This window comes from Pseudochaenichthys georgianus, chromosome 6 (genome assembly GCF_902827115.2).
Source record: "Pseudochaenichthys georgianus chromosome 6, fPseGeo1.2, whole genome shotgun sequence".
NCBI lineage: Eukaryota > Metazoa > Chordata > Actinopteri > Perciformes > Channichthyidae > Pseudochaenichthys > Pseudochaenichthys georgianus.
Window position 1 is genome coordinate 29,440,640 of NC_047508.1, and position 27,178 is coordinate 29,467,817.

Sequence of the window (27,178 nt, forward strand, 5' to 3'; positions counted from 1 at the left end):
GGTGAACTCAATCACATATGTCAATAGCTCTAAATTTCTGATGAGCATCTGTGTTATTCCTAAATAAAATCCTTGAAATCCTTTTTTAAATCTAAATATAATAATGAACGATGAATGAACTACTTTCTGGTAAAACACACACTAATGTTATGGATGCAAAAACTACTAAAGTCATTGTACTATCAAAGTGAATGATTTCCTTGGTGTATCTCCTGTATGGTACATCATTCTCTGCTTGGATCGTTTGCAGAAATCCCATCAATTGCACCTGGCAATACTGCTTCTACCTGTCTATCAAGCTGAAAGATGAATACAGTATTCCAATATGACATTTGATGTGTGGAGGGAGCGATCAGCAGTCATCCGGTATTGGGCCAACGTTTTTGGGCATGGCCCCTGAACGGGAACATTTAGAGGGGCTGGGCCTCTCTAAAAATGTTATCAGTACCATTCAGGGTTCAAGGGCGGCGTCCATCAGGGCATCCTACACAGCCAAATGGACAGCGTTCCAGCGCTGGTGTGTAGGGAAATGCCTGGACCCCGTTAGGTGCCCCCTGCATCGCGTACTGTCGTTCCTCCAGACATTACTGGACAGGAATTTGGCTTATAGCACGGTAAAAACGTACGCTGCTGCCATTTCATCTTGCCACGTAGGGTTTGGTGTCAGCACAGTGTTTAGTCACCCTCTGATAAAATGGTTTCTACGGGGAGTACAGAGACTCAGACCGGTGTCACGCGCTTTGGCGCCTCAATGGGATTTGGCGTTGGTGTTATGCGCACTGAGTAATGCTCCATTCGAACCTTTGGATCAGGTTCCCCTAAAGTTTCTGTCAGCCAAAGTAGCTCTGCTCTTGGCTCTGACATCAGCTAAAAGGGTGAGTGATTTGTCTGCTCTCTCTGTGGCTCCGTCATGTCTACAGATCCAAGGAGATGGCAGCTCAGCTGTTTTGCGCCCTAAAACAAAGGCCTATGCCAAAGGTGACCACAAGCTCTTTTAGATCGAGAGTGATCACTTCATGGGTTTCATTCCATGTCAAAATGCTGTTTGTCGCTCAGCGTCAGCTTCGTGCACTGCCACTCCAACATCCAATCACAGAGCTTGAAGACAAATCACGGGGTTTGTCAAGCAAAGCACATGGTGTAGTCCCAAACGATAGCTGAGGATTCTGGGTAGTGTAGTGTCTTCGGCCATCCTAAACTGAACACATATTTGTTTCTCCGAATCGAAGGGGAAAATTACAAAAGCATTGTACACAATTTAAACCAATCAATGTTGTGTAATCAACAAGGATAATCTGGTGTTTTTTAGTTGATGAGTAGTGCAGATAGCACTGTAAAATCAATCGACAGTAAGGGGAATACTTACTTCCGGGTGTAAAATCCTCCGTTATCCAATGGGAATGGACGCTCACATTGCTCTCCGTAATACAATAAAGGGGACATGATCAAATAGGAATATAATGTTCTTTTAAAAAACGTTAACTAGGGAACAATCTATTGGACACAGCTGAAGCTCTGGCCTTCCTTAAAAACGAACTAATTTAATAAAAATCACAGTTGTATTACACACAATGCACTGTTTTTTGAGAACAAAAAATCGTAAATAATGCACCATAATACATTCTGACGAAAAATTAAAATTATTATGAATACAAATAAAATAAAAGAAGCCTCCCGCGAGTTACTACAAGCTATAAAGTAGATTTTAAAAGCGTTTTATAGAATAAAAGCTCACTGCAGGACGTTGTAGAAATGCGTGTGTGCACCACGACAAAAGAGCCTCATTCACTTTACATTGGGGTTGTTTGCGTGGTGCCGACACGTAAATGTAACAAAGTTCGTGACTCCACCACGCAATGCGGTGTTAAGGAGTCGTGGTGGAGTCACGCATTCTGGTGAGATCAGGTTGAATCTGACATGTATTTACCTTTTACAGATGTAATCTGTGTAGGTAAAAATGTAAAAGACGTCATGTCCCTTGCTTTTTCCCCCTATTATCTGGCTGATTCTGCAGACTGTGGTTGGATTTCATCTGTAGGTGGTGCCACAGTAACATTTAGCTTTTCCTGTATGGCCAGTATAGACAAGATGTCGGGGGTTTTAAGGCTGACTCACTAGAAGAGATCCAAATGCAAGCTACTAAGATTTAAACAGAGAACAGTATAGCCTTATGCACTCATGAGTTTATTTAACCTTCAACAAGTATCAACATTACTAGAAAATGTAGATTTGTTTTGTCCCATAAACAGCTATCAAGGAATTTGTATTTTCCTCTGGTTGACCTTTGCTGTTCTGCATCATTATTGAGCTCATGCTGTATTTTCTACTTTACCTGATGCGGCCTAGTTTCCATGTGGCTTTTGTAAAAGCTTCAATGCAAATTCATCTCTTTACCAAATGTGTTTGCTCTTTGTGGATGTCTGGTTGCTGTTGGCTGTTATTCTTTTTTCCTTAACTCCATTTCCCTGCCCCCTCTTAAGGTTTGACGAAGAAAAAAATAGGAAAAGCCGTAAAAGTTATATACACTTACAACCAGGGTCAGTCTCAGCACTTTGTTGTTTTGCAATTCACAAACTAACAACGAAATGATCCGTTGGCTTTCAAAAATGCAACAATACACTTTGTTCTGTCCCGAATGTTTGTAGTTGGATGATTTGCTGTCCTCTCTAAATGTCCCACATTTTCCCCTCAGTGGATTAAGGATGTTCACTCAATAGCAAACTGAGAAGCTTGATTGGTTTCCAGAAATAGGTGGCTTGGTCATTATTTAACCAACTTAATCTAATTTCTGAGCCAATCCTGTAAAGTACATTTCAAAATCCATTCTTGTTTATATGTTCTCTATTCTTGCCTCAATTTAATATCAGCGATCAGTTGTTAAAACATCATGTACCCTTAGTAGCCTATTGCATACCAAAGGTACTGGTACAAGGTACAGACACTGAATTATTGATTTATGTCCAGCACATGCTAAATAATTGCATTGCTGCTTTCTGATATTAAATTGAGGCCTCAAGTAGATCTTACTTTGCATGTGTCTTTTTAAAAACCAGGTTTAGAATTTGATCTTGGGTAAGTTTGTTCATATTTGTACGACTGGTGGGGTGGACCTACAGGGAAGTCTTTGTTACTGTGGTGTTGTGGTTTGCACTGTAACCATATCCTCACACGGATGCACTCGATAACTATCTCACTGAACACTGGGCTTGTCCACTGTTATGGAAATCTAGGGCCCAAACACAGCTGGAGAGTACAAGTCAAATGAACAATACAAATAAATGGTGAATCAAGCAAAGCTGTCTTTTGGTTATTTATTTGAAGCTTCAAATACACGATACAATAATATAAATATGTCACAAGTCGCACAGAGTATAAAATAGTCTGCGCGAGAGTGCGCAGGACAATGAAAAAGCAGAGATTATATAAGGAAAGAGTGGGAATATTATAACTCCCCTGTTCACACGGGGAGATTGTTATGAGACACCCAGTGGCCTTGAGTAGATAGCATAACGGTTCTCAGAGCAGGGAAGTTCGTGATGTGTCTGACTGTGTATGAGTCTCCCAGTCTGCTGAAACAGCTGTGGCCTTGCAGAGACTGGGAAACTCATAAGAGAATATAATAGAATAATAATGGTAAAAGCACAACAAGAGGAAATAAGAAGCATTTAGTTTAAACATATGAAAGATATAATAAGGATAATAATAAGGATGATAATAATAAAATGTTCCACTACACCACTCTCACAGCTCTCTGCATGACTCACTGCATACCCACTCCTTGCCGATGTTTAGTAATACTGCAAACCTTACCCTCATGCACACAGACTTGTTTCCACTCTATACTGATAAGCACAGATAAGGGGGTTATTGAATTGCAGTTATGTTGTGGCTTATCAAAGTAAGGGTGTAAGGCATTTACTGTATCTGTATGCAGATGGTAAGTCTAGTAACTAGTAACTAGTAAATGAAATATTCTCTCATACTAAAAGGTCCCTTTGGTAATGGTGTAGAGGCAATGATCACATTTCAGTATGCCATAATATAAAAACGTTTCTGTTGCAAGGCCGCCTGTTTTTATTTTACATATCGGTTATCTTGTAATGTAATGTCTTGTTATATGACCTGTCATCCCAGTAGCACAGGTGTCTGATCACTGTTGAATTTCCCTGCAGAATCGACCAGGACGCGCACGGCAAAGTGGAGATCGCAGCGGCTGCTGTTCCAGAATGACCCTGCTAGCCCGCACGATGTGGAGGAGGAAAACGACGGAGAATGTTTGGCACTCTGTTACAAATGATTGATGCATGTTCTGCTTTATTACATTTAAATATATATTTATATTCAAAAGGTGACAAAGGAGAGAAATTAATATATTTTTATGGTTGCTCTGATTTTAAACTGCATTTTAGGTCTCTGACCCGTTGAGTGGCATTTCATTGAACACGTGTTGACAGCACCTTTTTCACTTTTCACTGCTGACGTTCTCTATCAAAATCCTGCCTGGGGGAAAATGAAGTTTTATTTTTTTCCCTTCACTCAGAATGTGCCCTTTGAGTTGTGTAGGGAGAACATTTGTGAGAGCAATGATCTGAAGCAAAGATGTAGGTCTTAATGTAACATTTCCTCCAAGTAAAGTCATGGATTTCATCATTGTTTTGTATTTTTTTTATATATATATATATATATATATATATATATATACAAGATAGGTAGGTAAATTACAGCATTTGAGGTAAAAAAAAAATCACCAAAATATGTTTGAAAACTAATTATATTCACATTACTTCAATCAATTCAATTGGTTTGCTTTAGATACTACTGTACTGTTTTTACCTTCTTTATCTCATCCACTTAGACTCCACTAGATGGCACCACAAATATCGATTTCATTGAAGTTGGAGTTTATCATCATTTCTATATACTGATAATAACAGCCACATTCATAAAAAACATGACAAGACAGATAGTATCTTGAAGATAATTAATAGAGAATGAATCAAGACATTTCAGTTAAATAATGGCAATATAAAAATAAACGTATAACGTAATGATCTGTATTAAATATTTCTGTTAACATATTATACATTTTAGCTGATTAAGCCTTACAAATTGTTAGAAGTGATCTGTTACCATGTCATGTCCTAACATCTTAAACCGCAGAACTGACTCCAGACACCTAATGGCGATGTCATCAACCTCAGGATCAAACTTATTTGCAAAGAGGTGATGTTGTTGAAGGAGCCAGGCGAGGTCTCCAGCGCCGTACACACACACTGCTCTTCTGTAAGCACCGGTGCAATGATCGTACGGGGCTCCATCTTTTATACTGCCTGCATGATAGCCCCACTTCACCGCGCGAGCGATGGCTTGCATGTCTGACTCATCATACTTGATGTTGGCAGGGATCGATCCTGGAACGGAGGGCATCCTCTGCAGGGTCGCCCACAGGTTCTCATCGGGGCTGTAAGTGTCCCTCTCCCACTCCAATAGCTTCTGAGCCTCTCTGTCCTGCATCACATGCTTCACAAAGGCTCTCGTGACCACAAAGTAAGCATTTCCCATGAACATAGGGCTGCTAATAGGTGGGGGACTTTTCTTCACATCAGTCCTTACGACAGTGCCATTAACATTGTGATGATACTGCCAGCGAGCTTTCTTGTAGTCATTGGTGGCCTCTGTCTCCATGCTGTTTTTCCCGTTTAGGGCTTTTAGAGCCTGAACCATTTCCCTGTTGGTTTTGATGGGAAAGTCGGCCCCGCAGGTGTTTAGCAGGTACCTCCACTGGACGTGTGAGTTCAGCAGATCTTTCATGCAGTTCAAATCCGCCTGCACTCGGGACCATGAGGCATAATCCACACGTTCTAACCTACTGGCTAGAAACACATTAGGAAGGCAGGAAACAATTGCCTTCACTCCCTTCAGAAAGTCTTCAGAGGATTTCTGATCCACATGCACACAGTAGATATTCTGAGGAGTGTAAATAGCTCTTAGAAGACGCTCAAACATCTCAATCTTTTCATGAATAACCATTGAGTAGGCAATGGGGAAATCATTTTCTTCTTCACTGATGGGTGATGTAATGAAACCTCTCTTAAGGTAAGCTGGACAGTCCTTTGTCACGTTAAGGTAGAAGTCCTCAGTTAGTACTTTCTGTCTTTTCCTGGATCCCATAAGCACTTCTAATTGTTTTTTCTTGCCGGTAATGTCTCCACTGATAATAGCCGAGCAGCCAAGCAGGTCAGTAAAAACTGCTGTGGTATTCTGAGATCAGGCAACGACTGCTTGTTGGAGTCAGTTTGCCAAAGGAAAAATGAAAGCAAAGTACCTATGAGGATGAGAGAGAGGGTCCTCAAAGTCAGGTGAATGAAAAACCTTGCCATTCCTTGGCTGTAGTCACTTCAGCATCGGTGATCTTTGTTTCACTGCAAGCTAAAGTTTGACAGGTATATCTAATGAAAAACTGAATCAGCCCTCTCAGTAGGTGTGTCAAACGAAGGTGTGTTAGGCATTTGTTGAACAAACTATATGGTAACCATTAATAGGATATGGACTTTCCTGTGAACAGAAGGACTTGTTTGAACAAGTATTATACATAATATTGGAGCGTCTATATTATTTTATGATACGATAATATCAGCACACAGCCATCACAATGTTTGCACTATAAGGACATCAAGTAGAAAATATTTTATTTCATTTAAATGTCTATTTACAGAGATCATGGTCATTTCAATTATTATACACAATAATTTCACTGTTGAACGAATATATAAATAAGTAACAAAAAGAAAGTCATACAAACACATATGTGTTTTTTTTACTGTTTACTCACAAATGCTTCTAAGAATGTGCATTACAGGTACAGGCACTTTGTAGAGCAGAATAACACTCAACAGCACTGAAAAAAGAACAATCCCAAAGAAAAATACCACTACTCTCCTTAACATTACTGCCACCATTTACATTTTTCCCGTCAGTCATAACTTTGTGATTATCCACAATACATTCCTCAGATATCTTCATCTCTGTTTTCAAAGTATCTACATTTGATTTAGACAAGTGCTCTCATCCACATGATGGGGTGCATCTGCGTCCTGCTCATGGATGAAGCTGTATCGTCGATACACCGATCCGCCTCTGCTGGTGTACACCACATCCACCTCGTCCCCGCTGTCCGGCTCAGGGACCCCGTGAGGCATGTTGGCGCTGCCGTTCAGTCTCTCGTAGCTCTGGCCCCAGCAGAGCTTCTTCCTGGCATGGGCTTTGACCAAGGCGAGCACAGCCAGAGCCAACCCAAGAGCCAGCAGGAGAGCGATGGGTACGCCAGCTGAGGTGTGCTTCAGAGCTGCAGACGATACATTCAGGTCTGTTACCTGATCGTCCCCTGACTTGGGTTGCGGCGCCTCCACACACAGACCTAAAACAAAAAAAAAGCCTTTAAGAGATGAATCAGAATACCTTTATTAGTCCCACAGAGGGGACATTTACATTGTAAAAGTACTAAAGATAAAAAAATAAAAATTATAATAAAAAAGTTACACGTTTTACAAAAATACACACCCTGTAACAGTTCTGAGGATTTAGAAGCCAGGTATATATTGCACAGTTTTTAACGGCATATTGCATATATATATATATATATATATATATATATATTGCTCATATTGCACATAGTTTGCACATAATTGGTGGTTGCACCTAAACAGTCCTATGTTGTGTCACAATTCACATGTTAGGTCACTTTTGTAGTTTTGTCTGTGTTGGTGTTTTTCTTGTCTTTGGGTTTCCTGTCTAATGGCGCGTTTCCACTGCAGCCCTCGCTCGGCCTCGCTCGGTTTGGTTAGGCCTTATTATGCCCGGCTCACTTTAATGCTGCGTTTCCATTACAGTTTAGGAACTGGGGCAGTAACTATAGTAACACAGTGTAGGCGGAGCCGTGACGTCATCTTCAATGAGCGCCCCCAAAAAACAACACAGCCGTTAGCTCTTAGCACTCAGAGCTCACAGCTCTTCATATCTGTTCAGAAACTAGACAAAAGTTAAACAAGTACAAACCACAGACTGCCTGTGTCATGGTGAATACAGTCGCTGCTTTATTTATGTCTGTATAGGCCGTTGCTGTGAGTGTGGACGGTCGGAGCATATACAACGTTAGCTTAGCCAAGCTACATTTAGAAAACACGCATTTTAAAAGGGTTGTTCGCCTGCCGTCTGTCTGCAGACTTGTCAAAGCATTAATTCATGGTTTTACTAACCGGTATCAGTATGTTGTTACTTCGGCATCATTTTGAAACGTGTATTATAATTAAATCACGGTCAAATATGTTCATCTTGTTGTAGTTGTAGCCCCCTTGCCAGCGATCCTCTCTCTAGTTTAGCATACTCAGCCCGACTCAGCCTGGTTGTTCCTGGCCCTAGAACCACGATTTAGTCGGGCCAGAAAAAAGGTGTGAAAAAGTAGCCCCGGGCCAAAACTAGGCCAAGTGGAAACGCAACCAAAAACGGGCCCCGCACGGCTCGGCACGCTTAAAGCGCAGCTACCCGCTGCAGTGGGAAACGCGCCATTATTGTGTTAAGGTTCACCCCCGTTTCCTGCCTGTCTGCTTTCTGTCTGTTTCCCTCCCTGATTACCCGATTGTGTTCACCTCCCCTGCCCGGCTGTTTCTCGTTGTCATGATTACCCCTTCTTGTATTTAGTCTTGTCTCTTTCTGTGTTCAGTGTTGGGTCATTGTTTGTTGGTGACGGCGTTCACCGGTGAGTGTTCCGTATCTGCATTTATCCTTAAAATAAAGGGTTTCTCAAAGTTATCTGCATTTGGGTCCTGCTTCCTTCACTCGACCGTGACATGTTGCTTCTGAAAGACAGGGTCTCTACCTGAGCGGCCATCACAAACACAGCAATCAGTGTCGTTGACTCCAGCCTGACAGCAGCGGGTTGCAGCGCCTCTCCACAGCATGAAGAGCAAAACCCCGGTGACAAGTCAAACACTGGTCAGGTCTGAGGCCGGTGCAATGCCTGCACGAGCTGTCACATGGCTCACACGCAGGGGCGGACTGGGACTACAAATCAGCCCGGGACTCTCGACCGGCCCACTTCGGTACCGCCGGCCCCCACCGCGGTACCGCAAGTAAATACCGCTAGTAAATTGTCGGGGGGACTGGGGGGGTAGACAATTTACTAGCGGTAGACATTAAGGGTAAATAATGTGGACTTGTATTATCATTGGCCCCACCATTGTAACCACTGGCCCGGAGCATTCGTCCAAAAAAAAATGGACTAATAATGAAGTAAATTAACACATTTGTTGCAATAGTAATGTATGCACTAACGACATTACTACTTGTATTACAACATTTTAATCATCAGTTCTTCCTCATTTTCCTCAATTGTTCATATTTGGTTTATTAAAATAATGATATTGTGGTCATTGTTAAAAAATGTCTGCTATTATTATTATTTGTATAATGCACTTTCTGCCTTCCTGACAAACGGTGCCTTGCTCAGGGACATTGATTGAGTCTCGCAGGACAAATGGCACCCAAGAAAAGTGCAAACCTCCCTGACGAGGTTGGAGGAGATTAAGAAATCTCTCGACTTCTTGTCAGCCGAAATCAAAACAGTCGTGGCGCAGCAAAATAAATCATGGAGCTAATGGGAGAAATACAATCTCTGAAACTACAAAACATTGAAAAGGACAACAAGATCACTTTTCTGGAGAATCGAGTGGCCGACCTCGAACAATACACCAGGATGAACGATCTGATTATCAGCGGCCTGAAGACCAAACACCGAAGCTATGCCAGGGCGGCAGCGGCCTCAGAGGACACCACCGCCGGGAGAGGGGGAGCCGACGCTCCGGAGGTGGACCGTGAGTCGCTGGAGCAACAGGTGCTTTGCTTTTTGGATAGCAAGGGCATATCTGTTGACGGCGGAGATATTGAGGCCTGTCATGCCCTGCGGAGCAAGAACACATCAGCCACACCAGCAATAATAATCCGGTTCATCAACAGGAAAAAGAAATATGCACTCCTCAGACAAGGAAGGAAACTAAAAGGGACCAATGTTTACATTAACGAACACCTTACGAAGAAGAACGCGGACATCGCAAGGAGAGCACGTATTCTTAGGAAACAAAACAAGATTCAAGCAACATGGTCGACAAATTGTAAAATTGTTATCAAACTAAATGGATCAACAGCAGAGATGGCGAAAGTGCTCATTATCCGGGAAATCACCGAGCTGGATCAGTTTGAGGAATGAATCATCAAAATCAACATAAGGTAGGCCTACCTGAAAAGCTACACACTGAAATGAACACACTAAGAACACCCATGAGCTTGGACACAAATCACTCACCTGCTGAATATGAAAAACTGGACTTGAAATGTTTCAAATACACGGAACATAGATCACAAGACATTGAAAAGGATATTGACCCTGAAAATAATTTCTACAATAACATCCATAACCAATGTGAATACTACACAGAAGATCAACTCAAAAGAAATGGAATAATGGATGGATCAATATCAATATTACATTTTAATAGCAGAAGCCTCATTTCAATGTATCAAAGATCAAACACTGTTTAAGGCAACTGGAGAAACAAGTTACAGCCCTAGCAATATCTTCGGCCATCCTAAACTGAACACATATTTGTTTTCTTCCGAATCGAAGGGGGAAAATTACAAAAGCATTGTACACAATTTAAACCAATCAATGTTGTGTAATCAACAAGGATAATCTGGTGTTTTTTAGTCGATGAGTAGTGCAGATAGCACTGTAAAATCAATCGACAGTAAGGGGAATACTTACTTCCGGGTGTAAAATCCTCCGTTATCCAATGGGAATGGACGCTCACATTGCTCTCCGTAATACAATAAAGGGGACATGATCAAATAGGAATATAATGTTCTTTTAAAAAACGTTTAACTAGGGAACAATCTATTGGACACAGCTGAAGCTCTGGCCTTCCTTAAAAAACGAACTAATTTAATAAAAATCACAGTTGTATTACACACAATGCACTGTTTTTTGAGAACAAAAAATCGTAAATAATGCACCATAATACATTCTGACGAAAAATTAAAATTATTATGAATACAAATAAAATAAAAGAAGCCTCCCGCGAGTTACTACAAGCATATAAAGTAGATTTTAAAAGCGTTTTATAGAATAAAAGCTCACTGCAGGACGTTGTAGAAATGCGTGTGTGCACCACGACAAAAGAGCCTCATTCACTTTACATTGGGGTTGTTTGCGTGGTGGCCGACACGTAAATGTAACAAAGTTCGTGACTCCACCACGCAATGCGGTGTTAAGGAGTCGTGGTGGAGTCACGCATTCTGGTGAGATCAGGTTGAATCTGACATGTATTTACCTTTTACAGATGTAATCTGTGTAGGTAAAATGTAAAAAGACGTCATGTCCCTTGCTTTTTTCCCCCCTATTATCTGGCTGATTCTGCAGACTGTGGTTGGATTTCATCTGTAGGTGTGCACAAGTAACATTAGCTTTTCCTGTATGGCCAGTATAGACAAGATGTCGGGGGTTTTAAGGCTGACTCACTAGAAGAGATCCAAATGCAAGCTACTAGATTTTAAACAGAGAACAGTATAGCCTTATGCACTCTATGAGTTTATTTAACCTTCAACAAGTATCAACATTACTAGAAAATGTAGATATTTGTTTGTCCCATAAACAGCTATCAAGGAATTTGTATTTTCCCTCGGTTGACCTTTGCTGTTCTGCATCATTATTGAGCTCATGCTGTATTTTCTACTTTACCTGATGCGGCCTAGTTTCGCATGTTGCTTTGTAAAAGCTTCAATGCAAATTCATCTCTTTACCAAATGTGTTTGCTCTTTGTGGATGTCTGGTTGCTGTTGGCTGTTATTCTTTTTCCTTAACTCCATTCCCTGCCCCCTCTTAAGGTTTGACGAAGAAAAAAATAGGAAAAACTAGGAAAAGCCGTAAAAGTTATATACACTTACAACCAGGGGTCAGTCTCAGCACTTTGTTGTTTTGCAATTCACAAACTAACAACGAAAATGATCCGTTGGCTTTCAAAAAATGCAACAATACACTTTGTTCTGTCCCGAATGTTTGTAGTTGGATGATTTGCTGTCCTCTCTAAATGTCCCACATTTTCCCCTCAGTGGATTAAGGATGTTCACTCAATAGCAAACTGAGAAGCTTGATTGGTTTCCAGAAATAGGTGGCTTGGTCATTATTTAACCAACTTAATCTAATTTCTGAGCCAATCCTGTAAAGTACATTTCAAAATCCATTCTTGTTTATATGTTCTCTATTCTTGCCTCAATTTAATATCAGCGATCAGTTGTTAAAACATCATGTACCCTTAGTAGCCTATTGCATACCAAAGGTACTGGTACAAGGTACAGACACTGAATTATTGATTTATGTCCAGCACATGCTAAATAATTGCATTGCTGCTTTCTGATATTAAAGTTGGGGCCTCAAGTAGATCTTACTTTGCATGTGTCTTTTTAAAAACCAGGTTTAGAATTTGATCTTGGGTAAGTTTGTTCATATTTGTACGACTGGTGGGGTGGACCTACAGGGAAGTCTTTGTTACTGTGGTGTTGTGGTTTGCACTGTAACCATATCCTCACACGGATGCACTCGATAACTATCTCACTGAACACTGGGCTTGTCCACTGTTATGGAAATCTAGGGCCCAAACACAGCTGGAGAGTACAAGTCAAATGAACAATACAAATAAATGGTGAATCAAGCAAAGCTGTCTTTTGGTTATTTATTTGAAGCTTCAAATACACGATACAATAATATAAATATGTCACAAGTCGCACAGAGTATAAAATAGTCTGCGCGAGAGTGCGCAGGACAATGAAAAAGCAGAGATTATATAAGGAAAGAGTGGGAATATTATAACTCCCCTGTTCACACGGGGAGATTGTTATGAGACACCCAGTGGCCTTGAGTAGATAGCATAACGGTTCTCAGAGCAGGGAAGTTCGTGATGTGTCTGACTGTGTATGAGTCTCCCAGTCTGCTGAAACAGCTGTGGCCTTGCAGAGACTGGGAAACTCATAAGAGAATATAATAGAATAATAATGGTAAAAGCACAACAAGAGGAAATAAGAAGCATTTAGTTTAAACATATGAAAGATATAATAAGGATAATAATAAGGATGATAATAATAAAATGTTCCACTACACCACTCTCACAGCTCTCTGCATGACTCACTGCATACCCACTCCTTGCCGATGTTTAGTAATACTGCAAACCTTACCCTCATGCACACAGACTTGTTTCCACTCTATACTGATAAGCACAGATAAGGGGGTTATTGAATTGCAGTTATGTTGTGGCTTATCAAAGTAAGGGTGTAAGGCATTTACTGTATCTGTATGCAGATGGTAAGTCTAGTAACTAGTAACTAGTAAATGAAATATTCTCTCATACTAAAAGGTCCCTTTGGTAATGGTGTAGAGGCAATGATCACATTTCAGTATGCCATAATATAAAAACGTTTCTGTTGCAAGGCCGCCTGTTTTTATTTTACATATCGGTTATCTTGTAATGTAATGTCTTGTTATATGACCTGTCATCCCAGTAGCACAGGTGTCTGATCACTGTTGAATTTCCCTGCAGAATCGACCAGGACGCGCACGGCAAAGTGGAGATCGCAGCGGCTGCTGTTCCAGAATGACCCTGCTAGCCCGCACGATGTGGAGGAGGAAAACGACGGAGAATGTTTGGCACTCTGTTACAAATGATTGATGCATGTTCTGCTTTATTACATTTAAATATATATTTATATTCAAAAGGTGACAAAGGAGAGAAATTAATATATTTTTATGGTTGCTCTGATTTTAAACTGCATTTTAGGTCTCTGACCCGTTGAGTGGCATTTCATTGAACACGTGTTGACAGCACCTTTTTCACTTTTCACTGCTGACGTTCTCTATCAAAATCCTGCCTGGGGGAAAATGAAGTTTTATTTTTTTCCCTTCACTCAGAATGTGCCCTTTGAGTTGTGTAGGGAGAACATTTGTGAGAGCAATGATCTGAAGCAAAGATGTAGGTCTTAATGTAACATTTCCTCCAAGTAAAGTCATGGATTTCATCATTGTTTTGTATTTTTTTTATATATATATATATATATATATATATATATATACAAGATAGGTAGGTAAATTACAGCATTTGAGGTAAAAAAAAAATCACCAAAATATGTTTGAAAACTAATTATATTCACATTACTTCAATCAATTCAATTGGTTTGCTTTAGATACTACTGTACTGTTTTTACCTTCTTTATCTCATCCACTTAGACTCCACTAGATGGCACCACAAATATCGATTCATTGAAGTTGGAAGTTTATCTCCATTTCTATATACTGATAATAACAGCCACATTCATAAAAACATGACAAGACAGATAGTATCTTGAAGATAATTAATAGAGAATGAATCAAGACATTTCAGTTAAATAATGGCAATATAAAATAAACGTATAACGTAATGATCTGTATTAAATATTTCTGTTAACATATTATACATTTTAGCTGATTAAGCCTTACAAATTGTTAGAAGTGATCTGTTACCCATGTCATGTCCTAACATCTTAAACCGCAGAAACTGACTCCAGACCCCTAATGGCCGATGTCATCAACCTCAGGATCAACTTATTTGCAAAGAGGTGATGTTGTTGAAGGAGCCAGGCGAGGTCTCCAGCGCCGTACACACACACTGCTCTTCTGTAAGCACCGGTGCAATGATCGTACGGGGCTCCATCTTTTATACTGCCTGCATGATAGCCCCACTTCACCGCGCGAGCGATGGCTTGCATGTCTGACTCATCATACTTGATGTTGGCAGGGATCGATCCTGGAACGGAGGGCATCCTCTGCAGGGTCGCCCACAGGTTCTCATCGGGGCTGTAAGTGTCCCTCTCCCACTCCAATAGCTTCTGAGCCTCTCTGTCCTGCATCACATGCTTCACAAAGGCTCTCGTGACCACAAAGTAAGCATTTCCCATGAACATAGGGCTGCTAATAGGTGGGGGACTTTTCTTCACATCAGTCCTTACGACAGTGCCATTAACATTGTGATGATACTGCCAGCGAGCTTTCTTGTAGTCATTGGTGGCCTCTGTCTCCATGCTGTTTTTCCCGTTTAGGGCTTTTAGAGCCTGAACCATTTCCTGTTGGTTTTGATGGGAAAGTCGGCCCCGCAGGTGTTTAGCAGGGTACCTCCACTGGACGTGTGAGTTCAGCAGATCTTTCATGCAGTTCAAATCCGCCTGCACTCGGGACCATGAGGCATAATCCACACGTTCTAACCTACTGGCTAGAAGAACACATTAGGAAGGGCAGGGAAACAATTGCCTTCACCTCCCTTCAGAAAGTCTTCAGAGGATTTCTGATCCACATGCACACAGTAGATATTCTGAGGAGTGTAAATAGCTCTTAGAAGACGCTCAAACATCTCAATCTTTTCATGAATAACCATTGAGTAGGCAATGGGGAAATCATTTTCTTCTTCACTGATGGGTGATGTAATGAAACCTCTCTTAAGGTAGCTGGACAGTCCTTTGTCACGTTAAGGTAGAAGTCCTCAGTTAGTACTTTCTGTCTTTTCCTGGATCCCATAAGCACTTCTAATTGTTTTTTCTTGCCGGTAATGTCTCCACTGATAATAGCCGAGCAGCCAAGCAGGTCAGTAAAAAACTGCTGTGGTATTCTGAGATCAGGCAACGACTGCTTGTTGGAGTCAGTTTGCCAAAGGAAAAATGAAAGCAAAGTACCTATGAGGATGAGAGAGAGGGTCCTCAAAGTCAGGTGAATGAAAAACCTTGCCATTCCTTGGCTGTAGTCACTTCAGCATCGGTGATCTTTGTTTTCCACTGCAAGCTAAAGTTTGACAGGTATATCTAATGAAAACTGAATCAGCCCTCTCAGTAGGTGTGTCAAACGAAGGTGTGTTAGGCATTTGTTGAACAAACTATATTGTAACCATTAATAGGATATGGACTTTCCTGTGAACAGAAGGGACTTGTTTGAACAAGTATATACATAATATTGGAGCGTCTATATTATTTATGATACGATAATATCAGCACACAGCCATCACAATGTTGCACTATAGGACATCAAGTAGAAAATATTTTATTTCATTTAAATGTCTATTTACAGAGATCATGGTCATTTCAATTATTATACACAATAATTTCACTGTTGAACGAATATATAAATAAGTAACAAAAAGAAAGTCATACAACACATATGTGTTTTTTTTACTGTTTACTCACAAATGCTTCTAAGAATGTGCATTACAGGTACAGGCACTTTGTAGAGCAGAATAACACTCAACAGCACTGAAAAAAAGAACAATCCCAAAGAAAAATACCACTACTCTCCTTAACATTACTGCACCATTTACATTTTTCCCGTCAGTCATAACTTTGTGATTATCCACAATACATTCCTCAGATATCTTCATCTCTGTTTTCAAAGTATCTACATTTGATTTAGACAAGTGCTCTCATCCACATGATGGGGTGCATCTGCGTCCTGCTCATGGATGAAGCTGTATCGTCGATACACCGATCCGCCTCTGCTGGTGTACACCACATCCACCTCGTCCCCGCTGTCCGGCTCAGGGACCCCGTGAGGCATGTTGGCGCTGCCGTTCAGTCTCTCGTAGCTCTGGCCCCAGCAGAGCTTCTTCCTGGCATGGGCTTTGACCAAGGCGAGCACAGCCAGAGCCAACCCAAGAGCCAGCAGGAGAGCGATGGGTACGCCAGCTGAGGTGTGCTTCAGAGCTGCAGACGATACATTCAGGTCTGTTACCTGATCGTCCCCTGACTTGGGTTGCGGCGCCTCCACACACAGACCTAAAACAAAAAAAAGCCTTTAAGAGATGAATCAGAATACCTTTATTAGTCCCACAGAGGGGACATTTACATTGTAAAAGTACTAAAGATAAAAAAATAAAAATTATAATAAAAAGTTACACGTTTTACAAAAATACACACCCTGTAACAGTTCTGAGGATTTAGAAGCCAGGTATATATTGCACAGTTTTTAACGGCATATTGCATATATATATATATATATATATATATATATTGCTCATATTGCACATAGTTTGCACATAATTGGTGGTTGCACCTAAACAGTCCTATGTTGTGTCACAATTCACATGTTAGGTCACTTTTGTAGTTTTGTCTGTGTTGGTGTTTTTCTTGTCTTTGGGTTTCCTGTCTAATGGCGCGTTTCCACTGCAGCCCTCGCTCGGCCTCGCTCGGTTTGGTTAGGCCTTATTATGCCCGGCTCACTTTAATGCTGCGTTTCCATTACAGTTTAGGAACTGGGGCAGTAACTATAGTAACACAGTGTAGGCGGAGCCGTGACGTCATCTTCAATGAGCGCCCCAAAAAACAACACAGCCGTTAGCTCTTAGCACTCAGAGCTCACAGCTCTTCATATCTGTTCAGAAACTAGACAAAAGTTAAACAAGTACAAACCACAGACTGCCTGTGTCATGGTGAATACAGTCGCTGCTTTATTTATGTCTGTATAGGCCGTTGCTGTGAGTGTGGACGGTCGGAGCATATACAACGTTAGCTTAGCCAAGCTACATTTAGAAAACACGCATTTTAAAAGGGTTGTTCGCCTGCCGTCTGTCTGCAGACTTGTCAAAGCATTAATTCATGGTTTTTACTAACCGGTATCAGTATGTTGTTACTTCGGCAATCATTTTGAAACGTGTATTATAATTAAATCACGGTCAAATATGTTCATCTTGTTGTAGTTGTAGCCCCCTTGCCAGCGATCCTCTCTCTAGTTTAGCATACTCAGCCCGACTCAGCCTGGTTGTTCCTGGCCCTAGAACCACGATTTAGTCGGGCCAGAAAAAAAGGTGAAAAAGTAGCCCCGGGCCAAAACTAGGCCAAGTGGAAACGCAACCAAAAACGGGCCCCGCACGGCTCGGCACGCTTAAAGCGAGCTACCCGCTGCAGTGGAAACGCGCCATTATTGTGTTAAGTGTTCACCCCCGTTTCCTGCCTGTCTGCTTTCTGTCTGTTTCCCTCCCTGATTACCCGATTGTGTTCACCTCCCCTGCCCGGCTGTTTCTCGTTGTCATGATTACCCCTTCTTGTATTTAGTCTTGTCTCTTTCTGTGTTCAGTGTTGGGTCATTGTTTGTTGGTGACGGCGTTCACCGGTGAGTGTTCCGTATCTCTGCATTATCCTTAAAATAAAGGGTTTCTCAAAAGTTATCTGCATTGGGTCCTGCTTCCTTCACTCGACCGTGACATGTGCTTCTGAAAGACAGGGTCTCTACCTGAGCGGCCATCACAAACACAGCAATCAGTGTCGTTGACTCCAGCCTGACAGCAGCGGGTTGCAGCGCCTCTCCACAGCATGAAGAGCAAAACCCCGGTGACAAGTCAAACACTGGTCAGGTCTGAGGCCGGTGCAATGCCTGCACGAGCTGTCACATGGCTCACACGCAGGGGCGGACTGGGACTACAAATCAGCCCGGGGACTCTCGACCGGCCCACTTCGGTACCGCCGGCCCACCGCGGTACCGCAAGTAAATACCGCTAGTAAATTGTCGGGGGGACTGGGGGGGTAGACAATTTACTAGCGGTAGACATTAAGGGTAAATAATGTGGACTTGTATTATCATTGGCCCCACCATTGTAACCACTGGCCCGGAGCATTCGTCCAAAAAAAATGGACTAATAATGAAGTAAATTAACACATTTGTTGCAATAGTAATGTATGCACTAACGACATTACTACTTGTATTACAACATTTTAATCATCAGTTCTTCCTCATTTTCCTCAATTGTTCATATTTGGTTTATTAAAATAATGATATTGTGGTCATTGTTAAAAAATGTCTGCTATTATTATATTTGTATAATGCACTTTCTGCCTTCCTGACAAACGGTGCCTTGCTCAGGGACATTGATTGAGTCTCGCAGGACAAATGGCACCCAAGAAAAGTGCAAACCTCCCTGACGAGGTGGAGGAGATTAAGAAATCTCTCGACTTCTTGTCAGCCGAAATCAAAACAGTCGTGGCGCAGCAAAATAAAATCATGGAGCTAATGGGAGAAATACAATCTCTGAAACTACAAAACATTGAAAAGGACAACAAGATCACTTTTCTGGAGAATCGAGTGGCCGACCTCGAACAATACACCAGGATGAACGATCTGATTATCAGCGGCCTGAAGACCAAACACCGAAGCTATGCCAGGGCGGCAGCGGCCTCAGAGGACACCACCGCCGGGAGAGGGGGAGCCGACGCTCCGGAGGTGGACCGTGAGTCGCTGGAGCAACAGGTGCTTTGCTTTTTGGATAGCAAGGGCATATCTGTTGACGGCGGAGATATTGAGGCCTGTCATGCCCTGCGGAGCAAGAACACATCAGCCACACCAGCAATAATAATCCGGTTCATCAACAGGAAAAAGAAATATGCACTCCTCAGACAAGGAAGGAAACTAAAAGGGACCAATGTTTACATTAACGAACACCTTACGAAGAAGAACGCGGACATCGCAAGGAGAGCACGTATTCTTAGGAAACAAAACAAGATTCAAGCAACATGGTCGACAAATTGTAAAATTGTTATCAAACTAAATGGATCAACAGCAGAGATGGCGAAAGTGCTCATTATCCGGGAAATCACCGAGCTGGATCAGTTTGAGGAATGAATCATCAAAATCAACATAAGGTAGGCCTACCTGAAAAGCTACACACTGAAATGAACACACTAAGAACACCCATGAGCTTGGACACAAATCACTCACCTGCTGAATATGAAAAACTGGACTTGAAATGTTTCAAATACACGGAACATAGATCACAAGACATTGAAAAGGATATTGACCCTGAAAATAATTTCTACAATAACATCCATAACCAATGTGAATACTACACAGAAGATCAACTCAAAAGAAATGGAATAATGGATGGATCAATATCAATATTACATTTTAATAGCAGAAGCCTCATTTCAAATGTATCAAAGATCAAACACTGTTTAAGGCAACTGGAGAAACAAGTTACAGCCCTAGCAATATCTTCGGCCATCCTAAACTGAACACATATTTGTTTCTCCGAATCGAAGGGGAAAATTACAAAAGCATTGTACACAATTTAAACCAATCAATGTTGTGTAATCAACAAGGATAATCTGGTGTTTTTTAGTTGATGAGTAGTGCAGATAGCACTGTAAAATCAATCGACAGTAAGGGGAATACTTACTTCCGGGTGTAAAATCCTCCGTTATCCAATGGGAATGGACGCTCACATTGCTCTCCGTAATACAATAAAGGGGACATGATCAAATAGGAATATAATGTTCTTTTAAAAAACGTTAACTAGGGAACAATCTATTGGACACAGCTGAAGCTCTGGCCTTCCTTAAAAACGAACTAATTTAATAAAAATCACAGTTGTATTACACACAATGCACTGTTTTTTGAGAACAAAAAATCGTAAATAATGCACCATAATACATTCTGACGAAAAATTAAAATTATTATGAATACAAATAAAATAAAAGAAGCCTCCCGCGAGTTACTACAAGCTATAAAGTAGATTTTAAAAGCGTTTTATAGAATAAAAGCTCACTGCAGGACGTTGTAGAAATGCGTGTGTGCACCACGACAAAAGAGCCTCATTCACTTTACATTGGGGTTGTTTGCGTGGTGCCGACACGTAAATGTAACAAAGTTCGTGACTCCACCACGCAATGCGGTGTTAAGGAGTCGTGGTGGAGTCACGCATTCTGGTGAGATCAGGTTGAATCTGACATGTATTTACCTTTTACAGATGTAATCTGTGTAGGTAAAAATGTAAAAGACGTCATGTCCCTTGCTTTTTCCCCCTATTATCTGGCTGATTCTGCAGACTGTGGTTGGGATTTCATCTGTAGGTGGTGCCACAGTAACATTTAGCTTTTCCTGTATGGCCAGTATAGACAAGATGTCGGGGGTTTTAAGGCTGACTCACTAGAAGAGATCCAAATGCAAGCTACTAAGATTTAAACAGAGAACAGTATAGCCTTATGCACTCATGAGTTTATTTAACCTTCAACAAGTATCAACATTACTAGAAAATGTAGATTTGTTTTGTCCCATAAACAGCTATCAAGGAATTTGTATTTTCCTCTGGTTGACCTTTGCTGTTCTGCATCATTATTGAGCTCATGCTGTATTTTCTACTTTACCTGATGCGGCCTAGTTTCCATGTGGCTTTTGTAAAAGCTTCAATGCAAATTCATCTCTTTACCAAATGTGTTTGCTCTTTGTGGATGTCTGGTTGCTGTTGGCTGTTATTCTTTTTTCCTTAACTCCATTTCCCTGCCCCCTCTTAAGGTTTGACGAAGAAAAAATAGGAAAAGCCGTAAAAGTTATATACACTTACAACCAGGGTCAGTCTCAGCACTTTGTTGTTTTGCAATTCACAAACTAACAACGAAATGATCCGTTGGCTTTCAAAAATGCAACAATACACTTTGTTCTGTCCCGAATGTTTGTAGTTGGATGATTTGCTGTCCTCTCTAAATGTCCCACATTTTCCCCTCAGTGGATTAAGGATGTTCACTCAATAGCAAACTGAGAAGCTTGATTGGTTTCCAGAAATAGGTGGCTTGGTCATTATTTAACCAACTTAATCTAATTTCTGAGCCAATCCTGTAAAGTACATTTCAAAATCCATTCTTGTTTATATGTTCTCTATTCTTGCCTCAATTTAATATCAGCGATCAGTTGTTAAAACATCATGTACCCTTAGTAGCCTATTGCATACCAAAGGTACTGGTACAAGGTACAGACACTGAATTATTGATTTATGTCCAGCACATGCTAAATAATTGCATTGCTGCTTTCTGATATTAAAGTTGGGGCCTCAAGTAGATCTTACTTTGCATGTGTCTTTTTAAAAACCAGGTTTAGAATTTGATCTTGGGTAAGTTTGTTCATATTTGTACGACTGGTGGGGTGGACCTACAGGGAAGTCTTTGTTACTGTGGTGTTGTGGTTTGCACTGTAACCATATCCTCACACGGATGCACTCGATAACTATCTCACTGAACACTGGGCTTGTCCACTGTTATGGAAATCTAGGGCCCAAACACAGCTGGAGAGTACAAGTCAAATGAACAATACAAATAAATGGTGAATCAAGCAAAGCTGTCTTTTGGTTATTTATTTGAAGCTTCAAATACACGATACAATAATATAAATATGTCACAAGTCGCACAGAGTATAAAATAGTCTGCGCGAGAGTGCGCAGGACAATGAAAAAGCAGAGATTATATAAGGAAAGAGTGGGAATATTATAACTCCCCTGTTCACACGGGGAGATTGTTATGAGACACCCAGTGGCCTTGAGTAGATAGCATAACGGTTCTCAGAGCAGGGAAGTTCGTGATGTGTCTGACTGTGTATGAGTCTCCCAGTCTGCTGAAACAGCTGTGGCCTTGCAGAGACTGGGAAACTCATAAGAGAATATAATAGAATAATAATGGTAAAAGCACAACAAGAGGAAATAAGAAGCATTTAGTTTAAACATATGAAAGATATAATAAGGATAATAATAAGGATGATAATAATAAAATGTTCCACTACACCACTCTCACAGCTCTCTGCATGACTCACTGCATACCCACTCCTTGCCGATGTTTAGTAATACTGCAAACCTTACCCTCATGCACACAGACTTGTTTCCACTCTATACTGATAAGCACAGATAAGGGGGTTATTGAATTGCAGTTATGTTGTGGCTTATCAAAGTAAGGGTGTAAGGCATTTACTGTATCTGTATGCAGATGGTAAGTCTAGTAACTAGTAACTAGTAAATGAAATATTCTCTCATACTAAAAGGTCCCTTTGGTAATGGTGTAGAGGCAATGATCACATTTCAGTATGCCATAATATAAAAACGTTTCTGTTGCAAGGCCGCCTGTTTTTATTTTACATATCGGTTATCTTGTAATGTAATGTCTTGTTATATGACCTGTCATCCCAGTAGCACAGGTGTCTGATCACTGTTGAATTTCCCTGCAGAATCGACCAGGACGCGCACGGCAAAGTGGAGATCGCAGCGGCTGCTGTTCCAGAATGACCCTGCTAGCCCGCACGATGTGGAGGAGGAAAACGACGGAGAATGTTTGGCACTCTGTTACAAATGATTGATGCATGTTCTGCTTTATTACATTTAAATATATATTTATATTCAAAAGGTGACAAAGGAGAGAAATTAATATATTTTTATGGTTGCTCTGATTTTAAACTGCATTTTAGGTCTCTGACCCGTTGAGTGGCATTTCATTGAACACGTGTTGACAGCACCTTTTTCACTTTTCACTGCTGACGTTCTCTATCAAAATCCTGCCTGGGGGAAAATGAAGTTTTATTTTTTTCCCTTCACTCAGAATGTGCCCTTTGAGTTGTGTAGGGAGAACATTTGTGAGAGCAATGATCTGAAGCAAAGATGTAGGTCTTAATGTAACATTTCCTCCAAGTAAAGTCATGGATTTCATCATTGTTTTGTATTTTTTTTATATATATATATATATATATATATATATATATATACAAGATAGGTAGGTAAATTACAGCATTTGAGGTAAAAAAAAAATCACCAAAATATGTTTGAAAACTAATTATATTCACATTACTTCAATCAATTCAATTGGTTTGCTTTAGATACTACTGTACTGTTTTTACCTTCTTTATCTCATCCACTTAGACTCCACTAGATGGCACCACAAATATCGATTTCATTGAAGTTGGAGTTTATCATCATTTCTATATACTGATAATAACAGCCACATTCATAAAAAACATGACAAGACAGATAGTATCTTGAAGATAATTAATAGAGAATGAATCAAGACATTTCAGTTAAATAATGGCAATATAAAAATAAACGTATAACGTAATGATCTGTATTAAATATTTCTGTTAACATATTATACATTTTAGCTGATTAAGCCTTACAAATTGTTAGAAGTGATCTGTTACCATGTCATGTCCTAACATCTTAAACCGCAGAACTGACTCCAGACACCTAATGGCGATGTCATCAACCTCAGGATCAAACTTATTTGCAAAGAGGTGATGTTGTTGAAGGAGCCAGGCGAGGTCTCCAGCGCCGTACACACACACTGCTCTTCTGTAAGCACCGGTGCAATGATCGTACGGGGCTCCATCTTTTATACTGCCTGCATGATAGCCCCACTTCACCGCGCGAGCGATGGCTTGCATGTCTGACTCATCATACTTGATGTTGGCAGGGATCGATCCTGGAACGGAGGGCATCCTCTGCAGGGTCGCCCACAGGTTCTCATCGGGGCTGTAAGTGTCCCTCTCCCACTCCAATAGCTTCTGAGCCTCTCTGTCCTGCATCACATGCTTCACAAAGGCTCTCGTGACCACAAAGTAAGCATTTCCCATGAACATAGGGCTGCTAATAGGTGGGGGACTTTTCTTCACATCAGTCCTTACGACAGTGCCATTAACATTGTGATGATACTGCCAGCGAGCTTTCTTGTAGTCATTGGTGGCCTCTGTCTCCATGCTGTTTTTCCCGTTTAGGGCTTTTAGAGCCTGAACCATTTCCCTGTTGGTTTTGATGGGAAAGTCGGCCCCGCAGGTGTTTAGCAGGTACCTCCACTGGACGTGTGAGTTCAGCAGATCTTTCATGCAGTTCAAATCCGCCTGCACTCGGGACCATGAGGCATAATCCACACGTTCTAACCTACTGGCTAGAAACACATTAGGAAGGCAGGAAACAATTGCCTTCACTCCCTTCAGAAAGTCTTCAGAGGATTTCTGATCCACATGCACACAGTAGATATTCTGAGGAGTGTAAATAGCTCTTAGAAGACGCTCAAACATCTCAATCTTTTCATGAATAACCATTGAGTAGGCAATGGGGAAATCATTTTCTTCTTCACTGATGGGTGATGTAATGAAACCTCTCTTAAGGTAAGCTGGACAGTCCTTTGTCACGTTAAGGTAGAAGTCCTCAGTTAGTACTTTCTGTCTTTTCCTGGATCCCATAAGCACTTCTAATTGTTTTTTCTTGCCGGTAATGTCTCCACTGATAATAGCCGAGCAGCCAAGCAGGTCAGTAAAAAACTGCTGTGGTATTCTGAGATCAGGCAACGACTGCTTGTTGGAGTCAGTTTGCCAAAGGAAAAATGAAAGCAAAGTACCTATGAGGATGAGAGAGAGGGTCCTCAAAGTCAGGTGAATGAAAAACCTTGCCATTCCTTGGCTGTAGTCACTTCAGCATCGGTGATCTTTGTTTCACTGCAAGCTAAAGTTTGACAGGTATATCTAATGAAAAACTGAATCAGCACTCTCAGTAGGTGTGTCAAACGAAGGTGTGTTAGGCATTTGTTGAACAAACTATATGGTAACCATTAATAGGATATGGACTTTCCTGTGAACAGAAGGACTTGTTTGAACAAGTATTATACATAATATTGGAGCGTCTATATTATTTTATGATACGATAATATCAGCACACAGCCATCACAATGTTTGCACTATAAGGACATCAAGTAGAAAATATTTTATTTCATTTAAATGTCTATTTACAGAGATCATGGTCATTTCAATTATTATACACAATAATTTCACTGTTGAACGAATATATAAATAAGTAACAAAAAGAAAGTCATACAAACACATATGTGTTTTTTTTACTGTTTACTCACAAATGCTTCTAAGAATGTGCATTACAGGTACAGGCACTTTGTAGAGCAGAATAACACTCAACAGCACTGAAAAAAGAACAATCCCAAAGAAAAATACCACTACTCTCCTTAACATTACTGCACCATTTACATTTTTCCCGTCAGTCATAACTTTGTGATTATCCACAATACATTCCTCAGATATCTTCATCTCTGTTTTCAAAGTATCTACATTTGATTTAGACAAGTGCTCTCATCCACATGATGGGGTGCATCTGCGTCCTGCTCATGGATGAAGCTGTATCGTCGATACACCGATCCGCCTCTGCTGGTGTACACCACATCCACCTCGTCCCCGCTGTCCGGCTCAGGGACCCCGTGAGGCATGTTGGCGCTGCCGTTCAGTCTCTCGTAGCTCTGGCCCCAGCAGAGCTTCTTCCTGGCATGGGCTTTGACCAAGGCGAGCACAGCCAGAGCCAACCCAAGAGCCAGCAGGAGAGCGATGGGTACGCCAGCTGAGGTGTGCTTCAGAGCTGCAGACGATACATTCAGGTCTGTTACCTGATCGTCCCCTGACTTGGGTTGCGGCGCCTCCACACACAGACCTAAAACAAAAAAAAAGCCTTTAAGAGATGAATCAGAATACCTTTATTAGTCCCACAGAGGGGACATTTACATTGTAAAAGTACTAAAGATAAAAAAATAAAAATTATAATAAAAAAGTTACACGTTTTACAAAAATACACACCCTGTAACAGTTCTGAGGATTTAGAAGCCAGGTATATATTGCACAGTTTTTAACGGCATATTGCATATATATATATATATATATATATATATTGCTCATATTGCACATAGTTTGCACATAATTGGTGGTTGCACCTAAACAGTCCTATGTTGTGTCACAATTCACATGTTAGGTCACTTTTGTAGTTTTGTCTGTGTTGGTGTTTTTCTTGTCTTTGGGTTTCCTGTCTAATGGCGCGTTTCCACTGCAGCCCTCGCTCGGCCTCGCTCGGTTTGGTTAGGCCTTATTATGCCCGGCTCACTTTAATGCTGCGTTTCCATTACAGTTTAGGAACTGGGGCAGTAACTATAGTAACACAGTGTAGGCGGAGCCGTGACGTCATCTTCAATGAGCGCCCCAAAAAACAACACAGCCGTTAGCTCTTAGCACTCAGAGCTCACAGCTCTTCATATCTGTTCAGAAACTAGACAAAAGTTAAACAAGTACAAACCACAGACTGCCTGTGTCATGGTGAATACAGTCGCTGCTTTATTTATGTCTGTATAGGCCGTTGCTGTGAGTGTGGACGGTCGGAGCATATACAACGTTAGCTTAGCCAAGCTACATTTAGAAAACACGCATTTTAAAAGGGTTGTTCGCCTGCCGTCTGTCTGCAGACTTGTCAAAGCATTAATTCATGGTTTTTACTAACCGGTATCAGTATGT

At 41.0% G+C, this 27,178-nt stretch overlaps 2 protein-coding genes and 1 pseudogene across 2 annotated transcripts; all 3 read right to left on the minus strand.

The window, feature by feature from the left end:
• Window positions 1-4,713: 4,713 nt before the first annotated feature.
• On the minus strand, window positions 4,714-6,423 carry LOC117448301 (beta-1,3-galactosyl-O-glycosyl-glycoprotein beta-1,6-N-acetylglucosaminyltransferase 3-like; annotated as a pseudogene).
• An 8,193-nt stretch (window positions 6,424-14,616) lies between these two features.
• Window positions 14,617-15,880, minus strand: LOC117448484 (beta-1,3-galactosyl-O-glycosyl-glycoprotein beta-1,6-N-acetylglucosaminyltransferase 3-like). The gene is given in 4 exon segments (XM_071203408.1): window positions 14,617-15,197; window positions 15,200-15,239; window positions 15,241-15,345; window positions 15,348-15,880. Coding segments are annotated over 4 exon segments (882 nt in total). The 5' UTR covers window positions 15,504-15,880.
• A 7,737-nt stretch (window positions 15,881-23,617) lies between these two features.
• On the minus strand, window positions 23,618-25,329 carry LOC117447571 (beta-1,3-galactosyl-O-glycosyl-glycoprotein beta-1,6-N-acetylglucosaminyltransferase 3-like). The gene has a single exon (XM_034084318.2). It carries the CDS (start codon window positions 25,292-25,294, stop codon window positions 24,026-24,028), a length of 1,269 nt encoding a protein of 422 aa, XP_033940209.1. The 5' UTR covers window positions 25,295-25,329; the 3' UTR covers window positions 23,618-24,025.
• Between the last annotated feature and the right edge of the window lie 1,849 nt (window positions 25,330-27,178).